The following is an 11,593-nucleotide window of genomic DNA, read 5'->3' as shown; positions in this document are numbered from 1 at the left end:
TACTGCTTTATCTCCCATTTCCTGCTTAAGCCACAGTTAAATAGCTTCTACTCTCAATACTCTTATTAATATGGTTGCTCCCCATGTCAATGTCTTTTTGCCAAATCCAAGGGCCATTTCAGACTTGTCTTCTGGTTCCTTTGAAAGCCTTGTATTTCTGGGCTTTATGCCCTCTTCTTGTCATCCCTTCTCAGTGGGATCCCCTTTCCTCTGCTATGCAGTTAAGTACGTTGGTGTGCCTCTGGGTTCTTTTCAGCCCTCTTTCCTTACTATACTTTCCCTGGATCATCTCATCTACTAACTTAACTACAATTACCATTTTTTGTTTATTATTCCCAAATCTTTAGAACAGATCTCTCTCCTGCTTCAGACCTATAAATCCAACTGCCTACTGTTTATCTCCTCTGCCATATCTTATGGACTACTCAATATTAAAATACATCTAATCCTGAACTAATCGTATTCCTACTCTCTCCCCACATAACTTTTCTTGCTTTGTTCTAGTACCTATCTCAGTGACAAAGCCTAGGTTTTATTCTTCTGCCTCTCTTATCTTCCAATTCAAAGCACTAAGTCCTAACAATTCCATTTCCTAAAAACCTCTGAAATCTATCCATGTTCCTCAAAGTCCACTGACACTGTCTAGCACAGTGGTTAAGAGCACTGGTTCAGAAGCTAGACTTCGTTCAAATCCTCACTCCACTATATATTATCCAGCTGTGTGATTCTACACAGGCAACAACTTCTCAAGTGCCTCAGTTCTCATTACTCAAAATATGTTACCTATCATTAGTGCAGACCACCATCACCTCTACCTTGGATTACCCTGACAGCATCTTAAGAGGGCTACTAGTCTCCAGTCTGGCCCTTCTGCAATCCAATCTCCTCAGTGTAGTCAGTAATCTTTCAAAAACACAAATCTCATCATGTTACTCCTTACTGTAAACTCTTTAATGATTCCCCATTGCCTTCAAGAAAACATTTCAACCCCTTAAAGATGCACACAGGACCTTTAAAATCTGGTGCCTAATTCCTTCCCTTATTCCTGTCCTCTATCACATGCAAGCCATACTGAACTATTTGGCGATCCTCAGACTTACGGTGCTATTCTTTGCCTCTGGGCCTCCGCATATACAGGCATCCCTTGGAAATATTGCGGGTTCAGTTCCAGACCACCACAATAAAGCAAATACTGCAGTAAAGTGAGTCACACAAATTTTCTGGCTTCCCAGTGCATATAAAAGTTATGATTACACAATACTAGAGTGTATTAAGTGTATAATAGCATTATCTCTAAAAGAACAATGTACATACCTTAATTAAAAAAATAATGCTGTCAGAAAAATGGGACCAATAGACTTGTTCAACGCAGGATTGCCACAAATCTTCCATTTGTAAAATACACGGTATCTGCGAAATGCAATAAAACAAGGTGTGCCTGTACTGTTCTGACTGCAAACCCTCTCTCCCTACTAAACTGGCTAGGTTAACTTATACTTCTGCTTCACATCTCCTTTTGGGTATCACTTCTTCTAAAAGCCTGACTCCTAAGGCTGGTGAGGTGCACCCCAACTAGATCCTTAGCATTCCATACCTACTTTCATCCTAAATATTAGGTGTTAATCTCAACCATAATTGCTTCTTTAGACTGTAAGTTCCTTGAAGATGGTGACCATGCCTTATTCACTACTACGTCCCTAGGGACTAGGATAGTGATGGGCACATAGTAGACATTCAACCAATACCTGTTGAATAGATTATTGAGTATGCACTGCTTGCACACCTTTTAATTAACTTTATCTAAAATTTAAAATGTTACATCTAACCAATCATGTCACCAGCCTATACAGCCCTTTAATGTAGAAGGGATTTCCTATTTTCTACCATATATCCTATGGAAGGAGTGATCTGAATACAGACACACCACATTTTGTAAAATGCAAGTAACCTTAAGATTGACTTAACTGCCACATTTTAGAAGAAATTTTAAAAGATTACATTGAGAAAATTCTTAACGCACAGTGAAAAGAGACAATAAGAGGAAGTTTTTTTATTCAAAGGTATAACTGGATAAGTAGATTTGTTTACAACCATTCTTGTGAAATACTTTTTAAAAAAATACAACCAACTTCTTTGCCAAAAGCAGACACAGACCTCAACTATGATGACCTAATTTTTGGTGGATAATGTACATGATTAGGCAGAAACAGGCAAGCTCACACTGGAAGATTAACTATCTCAGTCAAAACTCCGTTTGTGGCCCCCGCTTCTTGATCGATTTCTGTTCCCACTTCGTCTTCTACCATCTTGTCGACTTCCTGACCGACTCCCCTGTCGACTCTGTCTACCTGACCGGCCACCAGGTCGACCACCTGACCGGCCACTTGACCAGCCACTCCTCTGTCTGGAATTAGATGTGTTTCCATCATAATATTCTTCAATTTCAGGCAACTTGGCTGGCACTGAGAGTACCCAGTCTGAATCATGCCACTCTGCCTGTTGGGATAATTTACAGGATTAATATAAATGCAAAATAGAAACCATAAGCAAACACGTGAATACAGGAGACTCTTTTCATATCCATTAGCTAAAGGCCATCTAGCCATTAAGTTCAAAGTATCTAGAACAAAACTGAAGACCAGAAAACAAAAACATATTCAAAGCTCATTCACTAAAATTTCTAAGTTTTATGAACAAACAAAACAGAACAGACTCAGATACAGAGAACAAACAGGTGGCTGCCAGAGGAGAGGGAGGTGGGGGGATGAGTGAAACACGTAAGAGAGATCAAGAAGTACAAACTTCCAGTTACAAAATAAATGAATCACAAGGATGAAATGTACAGCATGGGGAACAGAGTCAATTATATTGTAGTATCTTTGAACAGTGACACTAACTAGACTTATCACAGCGATCGTTTTGTAATATATAGAAATACTGAATCACTCTATTGTGTACCTGGAACTAAATAACACAGTTTTGTAGGTCAATTATACTTCAATTTTTTAAAAAATGCAGACAATGGGAGGAAATGCTTCAAAATGCTAATAGTGGTTATCTCTGGGGGGTGAGGATTATGAGTGCTTGTTATTTTTTACTTTATGCTTTCATGTGTTTCTAGTTGTCTGCGATAAACGTGTACTGCTTGTAAAATTAGAAAGAAAATAAATGTCATTAAAAATGAAAAAAATCGATCCTGGTAAAATTTAAATCTCAAATTTAACGTAACAATACAAAGCTTGGTTCCCCTCCCCAATGCCCCCACCATCCCAAAAAAAAAGTTTCTAAAAGCTAAGTTTTAGTCTCAGGAGAAATTTTCAGGCTGATTTTGGGACTCTAAATTCCTACTCAGTTTATACATTTTAAAAGAGAGCACCGGTTTCTCAGCACAAAACGAGTAAGTCACTAATAAGTAGTACATTGTTTTCAGCAGATATATTGACAGAAGCAAGGAGTGTGAGCTGAGATTAAAAATCTGTCAACACCAGCCAGGGACTAAAAAATGTAGCCATTGGAAACAATTTGGTATCGGGGTAAACAACTCAAGATATAAAAATCATTGCAGCTCATAAAAACATCAGTATGTCATATCCTGCTACATTAACTGTTTTTCATTGTGATCATAAGTTGCCAAGGCAAGTTAATATTAAAATACCTTACAGGTAAGAGTGAGCAGAGACAAACAGCCACACACACCACCGGTGGCAATATATGACCAAAGCCTTAAAAATACACACATCTTTTGGCCAGGCAGACATCTTAAGAAGTTCATCTTAAAGAGACAAACATGGCAATGTATAAAGAGTTAGCTATGCCAACATTTAAGGCTGACCTGTTTATAACAGAATATTAGTATTATAAATAATCTAAATGTCAGAAAATAGGACATTGATTCAGTTGGCCACCCAGGTGGCCAAATGCCAGGGAGCCAATAAAAACAAGTAACTGTACAGTTGACAAAGAAATGTGTTTACAATATATTCTGAATTTGTAAAAAGACTTTAAAAACCAAATAATCCCATTTTTGTTTCAAAATATGTATATAAATATGCACAGGGATGTAATAGACAAATTCCACAGTGTAGGAATCTAGTGGACAATCTCTTTCTTCAACAGATAAAATACAAGGGGAATTTTTTTAAAGAAAGAGAGAAAGGAAGGAGAACCTATAAAGAAAACGAGACAAACATCAAATTACAATGTATGAACCTTATGGACCTTCTTATATTTAAAAATATGTAGGAGACAGAGGGAAAATTTAAATAGAAAATTGGATAATATTGAGGAACTATTATTTTGGGGGGTTTAGTTATGGTATTATGATTGTGTTTTTTGAAAGTGTTTTTAGTATTTTAGGTATATAGAGATATTTATGGTTGAAATGATAGACTTCCTAGAATTTGTTTCAAAAGAATACAGGAGAGAGTGGGGAAGTGGATGGAAGTAGACATGAAACACAATTGGCCATGAGTTGATAACTGCGGAAGCTGGGTGATGGGTACATGAGGATTCAGTATGCAATTCTATTTTTTCACATTTGAAATTATTCATAATTTTTAAATGTTTTAAGTTATGATACAGACTGGATATTTATTATTTATTATTATTTTATTAAGGAATTGTTAACTGATTTAGGTATTTAGCCTAAATCAATATCATAATGATATTATGACTATGTTATTTTTAACCCTTATCTTTTAGAGAAACATACTCAACTATTAAACAGATTAAAGTTTTTAAATACCAGGCTTCCCTGGTGGCACACTGGTTAAGAATCCGCCTGCCAATGCAAGGGACACGGGTTCGAGCCCTGGTCCGGGAAGATCCCACATGCCGCGGAGCAATTAGGCCGTGCGCCACAACTACTGAGACTGCGCTCTAGAGCCCTCGAGCCACAATTACTGAGGCCCGCGCACCTAGAGCCCGTGCTCCGCAACAAGAGAAGCCACCGCAGTGAGAAGCCCGTGCACCGCAACAAAGAGTAGCCCCCGCTCGCCGCAACTAGAGAAAGCCCGCGTGCAGCAACGAGGACCCAACACAGCCAAAAATAAATTAAAAAAAAAAAAAAAGACCCAATGCAGCCAAAAATAAAATAAATAATTTATTAAAAAAAAATTTTTTTTTAAAATACCTGTAACCTTTCTGACTCAGTTGTGGGAACATCAAAGCAAACACCCTAAAAGCAAAATGAAAACGTTTTTATTTAGATGCATATGAGTTGATTTTTTTAAATATCTGCTTGTAATCTTACATTAGCTAAGAAAAGATTAAGCTTGTCCCATGATTGCCTATAGGATTAAACCAGCTAATATATAATAATGCATGACACAGAATGGCTGCTAATCGTACTTCCTAAATCTAAAAGTAGACCAGTATCTAATAAGAACTGACTACTACTGAGAATCTACAGTATTCTCTAGAAAAGTTTTTGTAGACACTATAATGTTCCATGTCCCTTGTAAAATGACCCGTCTAATAAATTCCTTTAAAAATTTAGTGCCAGAAACTTTCTCTCGTAAAGAGCTGAAATGTTTATCAGATACTGAGAACGAAGTAACCTAAGATGCTTCCTCTTTGGTTTTGGTTGCTGATAAGTTGGAAGTTAGTTTAATATTCAAGTATAGCTTTGCACTAAGGACCTTGGTATATTTTCCTTCCCCTCCACATTTTTTCTGAATGTACATATTTGTCTCATACTTGCCACAGATCTTTTTTGAAGGTAAGTAATATTAAATTTGAGAAAGATAACTATTTCCAATAAATGAGCTAATAAATTATAGACTAGAATGAACCTATGTTGCCAAGTGAGATGAATAAATATGACATCTTTTCTCAAAACCATTAGAAGAAATCAGTCACTTATATTACAGATGGTCTTAACTTTGCTATTTCATAATTGTATGAAAATACTTAATTCACTTTATTATCCTCATTAACAATCAATAGCAGGCCACTTAAAAACCAATATTGTGTATTCTCCAAAAAATAGAGCTGTTTAGCTGTTGCAATTATAAGTTACTTAATCTTAGAAAATAAACACACATAACCACATGTAATATGTATACAAAGGCAGAAACTTAGAAAACTCGGATATTAGTCAAATTAAGCAGAATGACTTTACAGCTTTCTAGAGGAATGGGTTACTTAAATAACTCCCCAAATTTACAAGTGGAAACATACTAACACATGGAGAACATCCCATTAGGCTTCAAAAAAAAGAAAGAATCTGCTAGTGTTTATAATCGTGTACGGCAGTTGTCTAGAAAAGCCTACCATATTTCCTTTTAGGAGGCACATTCTGGTAATTTGGGACACGGCATTACTACTCAGCTTTCTGTTAAGTTCTTTCCAAGCACAGCTAACATCCTGTATTTCTTCTGGGCTTTCCAGAGTCATGGTCACAAACCCCTTAAGGAATAAAAGTCACATTATGTTTGGGAAAAAAGCAGCAGCAGCAGGACAATGACATTCTAACTTGACAGCCCTTTTTGACTTAACCATGCACTTCTTATGAGCCAACAGTATAACATGACTGCTAAAAAAATAACTTCTTTGAAACTATATTAATAGAAGACTAATGTTTATAGATAACTGAAAGCACCATTCTTCTATACATTGCTGTAAAGACTACATTTAATTCTAACCATCATGCTTTAAGAGGAAATTAAACAAACTAGAGCATCAGAGAAAAGATAAGGTAGTGGAGAATTAAGGAAATGCTGAAGGAATCAAAGTTGGCTTTGAGTGGAAAAACAAGAGGACATAAACCTCTTCAAACTTCTGAAGGATTATTACATAAGCAAAAATTACTTGTTCTGTAGAACTTCACTGGACAACAAAAGGATCAACATGAAGAAGATACAGGGAGGCAGTCATCTAACAAATATTTGAGCGCCCCCTATGTATGTGCCAGAGATGCTCTAGGTGCTAGAGATTCAGCAGTAAATAGTCCTTTGTCTCATGGAGGTTACATTCTAGTGTGTGTGTGGCTTGGAGGCAGTGGATAATGGTGGGAGAGGAGACAGTAAACAAATAAGGAAATAAATATAATGCCAGATAGCAATAAGAATCATGAAAAAAAAATAAAGCAGGGGAAGAAAATGAAAATAGAGTAAAGGGAGGGGTAAGCTATCTTAGACAGTATGATGAGGAAAGACTTCTCTGATACGGTGGTATCTGAGTAGAAACCTGAATGAAATGAAGGAGAGAGCCAAGGTTATTAAAAGGAAAGAACGTTCAAAACAGCACAAATAAGTGTAAAGGCCTTTTGTAGGATTAAGTTTATGTTTGAGTATCAGCAAGTAGGTTAGGGTAGCTGAAAACAAGCAAGGGGAGAGTGATAGGAGATGAGGCCAAAGAGGTAGCAAGGGAAGACCCTACAGGACATTCATGGTAAAGACTGTGGATTTTGGTTTAACCCATAAAAGAAATATCAAACCACTAACACCCTGTTGCTAAGATATTTAGTCAGAGGATAGATCACCCATCTGCCAAAGAGGGATTCTTTTATTAGATAAAAGTTGGGATTAAATTACCTCTCACATACTTCTTAGCTTTAAAAGTCTATCTTCATATTTGCTTAAGAAGTATGGTTTAAATGTTTTCTTGAGAAGTACCTGGTGGGTTATTAGGGATAGGGTGTTTGCTCAGTGCTGAAGTATCACCCCACAGATTACTTACTAATTACAGAGAGCAAAATATACCTTTATAATGGGAATATATAGCTCTGGGTATGGTGTGTTTTGACATCTGATACTGACCCGGCAGGGGGGACAGGTCAGATGGTGTTTTTTACACACACACACACACACACACACACAGACACCCTCCACATATACAAGCAATCCTTACTTTGCATGGTGTTGTGTTAGCTGCACAGAGTCTACTTCTCGATTTGCATGGCTCCAGGGCAAACAAAATGAGGAACAGGTTCTGGTATGCAAGTTTCAGTTGACAAAGTACTGTGCAAAGTGAAGATATCCTATATTTCCCTCCAGATAGAGAGATATCTATGGTTCAATTTTAATCCTTCTCAACCACATGCAATTTTCTCACAGATTTCTACCTTATCAGAGGTGATCAAAGAACGTGGTTCAAAACTTGATGCGCCAGAGATGTGGGCTAATGCTGCAGCCAGTGCATCCACTGCCCCTTTCTCTTCTATCAGTCTCTGAGCTGATGGTCGGAAAAAATCAACAGCAGCATAAGAAACGGAAGCCAGAGACCTATGGTTTAAAAATAGTAAATTTTCTTGGTCAAGACAAAGGGGAAAAATTAAAGATAAGAGAATGAATGGGAAAAGAGAGAAACGTTTTCATATTTTAATATAATTAAATGTCTGCTGGTAAAACTGGTGATTAAATTTTCTGATATGTGAACTAGGAGAGCTTAAAGATGTATAGCCTAATACAAAAGAAAAAAATCATTCAGCAAGGTCAGAAAGCATACCTGATGGCATCCATGCTTTTAGATTTAACTAAATCCATTGTAGAAGGAACACCTACACGTTTAAAAGTAATTCCCTGAAAATGAAAGAATTACATTAAAGAAAAATGGATGTCTTTACACTTAATTCCTAAATTAATCTAGTTTGCTGAATTTCCATTTCTTGGACTTAAAGATTTCCAAGCCCTAGCAGACCAAAAGATTTTCTAATAAATCATCAATTACAAATTCTAGAAAGAGAAAAAAAAATGTTTTTGAATTGTCTCTTAGTTACAATCATGGAATTTCAGTTGCAAAATAAAGCTGATTTAAAGAAAAGAAAAGGATGCTGTTTATATCAATCAACTTTTTTCTTATTATCCTCATTTTACAAAGTATATGAAATAGTGTATGAAAACACACATCATAAAAATAGGAAAAATGTGAAATACCACAAAAACTCCAGACCACAAAAAATGTGTAATTTCTTATAGAAACTGGTTAGTGTACCATTACTCGATATAATCTTAACTATTACACCAAGACAATGTCACAATCATCCGTTTACAATATGGGACTAAGAGGTACTGAAATCACAATGCACTTCTGATTTTAGTATCAAGGGAGAAGTTCAAGGGAAAAATGAGAAAGTCAGCTCTTCTGTCTTCACAATAAAAGCTGTATTAAAACAAAGTCTTGCAGCTAATATAAATTTAGCTCTCCACATGCTTCACATCCAAATGCAGCTTAAACTGAGAAAAGTTATAAAGATCTAATTGTGAGAACAAATACAAAAAGATCTCTTTTCTAAGGCACCATTCAGATAATAAGCCTGAAATAATTTAACTCTACTTACTGCTTTTTGTTCCACATATCTTAGTTGACCTCTTTCTCTTGGTTGATAAAAACATATGCAAATCCCTGTCCGGCCAGCTCTACCTGTGCGTCCAGAGCGATGAATATAGGACTCAACATCCTAGAAATAAAAGAGGTAACTCTTCTTAAAAATCTGGCAAATTAAACAGTCATTCCAGCATCCAAATAATAATAAGAAAAATAACAAAACTACTACTATCAGTAATAACATTTTTATTTCAATCCTGTTGCTCTCTTCAACATCCCAAAGAATTTTTATGCTTGAATTCTGCAATAAAGCGGATAGGATTTAAAACCTTTTTATCCACTCCATCCCAGGGTTCTTTACATGGCAACTTTTTATAATTCCCTTGCATGATTCCATGCCTCAAATCCAAATAAAGAGGTTAATCATTTGCAAAGGCACCAGATTCTGATCAATTTAACATCACACTAACAAAAAATGGCTAAGAGCAAGAAAAGATAACATACTTTTCATATATAAGCAACGTCTTAACAATAAAACAGCAATTTATATAGCTGCTCTTATTTTCTCAAAATCAAATCTCATTTCCTTGAAAATTAAAAACACAATGAGGTATCACGGTACTCCTGTTAGAATGGTCATCATCAAGAAGACAAAAGATAACAAATGCTGCTATGGAAGTGGAGAAAAGATAACTTTGGGCACTGTTGGTGGGATTGTAAATTGGTGCAGTCACTATGGAAAACAGTATGGAGGATCCTCAAAAAATTAAAAATAGAACTACCACATGATCCAGCAATTCCACTTCTGCGTATATATCCACAGGAAACAAAAACACTAATTCAAAAAGATATCTGCACCCCCATGTTCACAGAAACATTATTTACAATAGTCAAGACACGGAAACAACCTACGTGTCCATCAACAGATGAATGAATAAAAAAGTTATGGTATATATATGTATATATATACCATATACATATGGAATATTATTCAGCCATAAAAAAAGAGGAAATCCTACCATTTGTGACAACATGGCTAGACCTTGAAGGCATTATGCTAAGTGAAATAAATCAGAGAAAGACAAATACTGTATGATCTCACTTATATATGGAATCTAAAAAAAAACCAACAACAACAAACAAAAAACTAAACTCATAGAAACAGAGATCAGACTTGTGGTTACCAGAAGCAGAGGGTGGGGGGAGGGAGAAATGAAGGAAGGTGGTCAAAAGATACAAACGTCCAGTTAAACAATAAGTACTATGGGTGTAATGTACAACATGATGACTATAGCTAACACTGCTATATGATATAGTATAGGAAAGTTGTGAAGAGAGTAAAGCGCAAGAGTTCTCCTCACAAAGAGAGAACACTTTTTTTTCTTTTTTTCTTTTCTTCTTTTATACCTACATGACGAGAGGGATATTAGCTGAAGCTACTGTGGCAATCAATTCACAACATATGTAAATCAAACCATCATGCTGTATGGCTTAAACTTATACAGGGATGTATGTCAATTATTTTTCAATAAAACTGGGGGGAAATAATCTCATTTCCTACCTGTGGAGGTGAACTCTGAATCACCAGGTCAACCTCAGGAATGTCCAAACCACGGGCGGCCACATTGGTTGCCACCAAAACTTTAAAACTACCCTCTCTGAAGCCTTTCAGTGTAATTTCTCTTTGTGACTGCGCGATATCGCCATGTAAACACTGGGCATTCTATTTGAAAAAAAAAAAAAGGAAAAGTAAGTGTATAGCACATACTTGCAATTCATAGCACCAAACACCATACAGTCTGTGCTCTTTTTTGTTGCTGTTGTTTTTAAATCTTACCTTCTGATGATTATAAAGATACATGCTTATTGTTTTTAAAAAATCAAACATTACAGAAAAACATTTAACATAAAATGCAAAAGCTTCCCTTAATATCAGCCTCCTAATAATTAACTGCTAACAGTTTGGTGAATATTCCTCCGCATATTATTTTTTAAATACATACACACACACAGACCCCTCACAAATCCTAGCATATAATTTTATGTATTCACCTATAAAAATGGGATTTTACTATATATGTACTGTTTTACAACCTGTTTTATAAATTTTTTATATCTTAGCCATTCTTCTACATCTATAGATATACATCTACTTAATTTTTTAAAACTATACATGATTTCTTCATATGGCTGCAGTATCTTTTTTTTGGCCATGCCACACAGCTTGCAGGATCTTAGTTCCCCGACCAGGGATTGAACCTGGGCCCTGGCAGTGAAAGCACCAAGTCCTAACCATTGGACCGCCAGGGAGTTCCCAGTATCATTT

The 11,593-nt window shown here is 36.0% G+C and overlaps 1 protein-coding gene across 1 annotated transcript in view; it reads right to left on the bottom strand.

Annotated features, from left to right (window-relative positions):
• Positions 1-2,022: 2,022 nt before the first annotated feature.
• The window catches only part of DDX50 (DExD-box helicase 50), a 30,922-nt gene continuing 21,351 nt past the window's right edge, over positions 2,023-11,593 (bottom strand). Inside the window, exons 9-15 of the mRNA XM_068547708.1 lie at positions 10,829-10,990; positions 9,281-9,400; positions 8,449-8,522; positions 8,066-8,225; positions 6,274-6,408; positions 5,132-5,176; positions 2,023-2,496 (exon numbers count right to left, since the gene is read on the bottom strand). Of these exons, the coding sequence (XP_068403809.1) occupies positions 2,239-2,496; positions 5,132-5,176; positions 6,274-6,408; positions 8,066-8,225; positions 8,449-8,522; positions 9,281-9,400; positions 10,829-10,990 (954 nt within the window). The 3' untranslated portion in view covers positions 2,023-2,238. The remainder of the gene's footprint in view (positions 2,497-5,131; positions 5,177-6,273; positions 6,409-8,065; positions 8,226-8,448; positions 8,523-9,280; positions 9,401-10,828; positions 10,991-11,593) is intronic.

Source organism: Eschrichtius robustus, chromosome 7 (assembly GCF_028021215.1).
Source record: "Eschrichtius robustus isolate mEscRob2 chromosome 7, mEscRob2.pri, whole genome shotgun sequence".
NCBI lineage: Eukaryota > Metazoa > Chordata > Mammalia > Artiodactyla > Eschrichtiidae > Eschrichtius > Eschrichtius robustus.
This window is presented reverse-complemented; position numbering and strand designations above follow the sequence as displayed.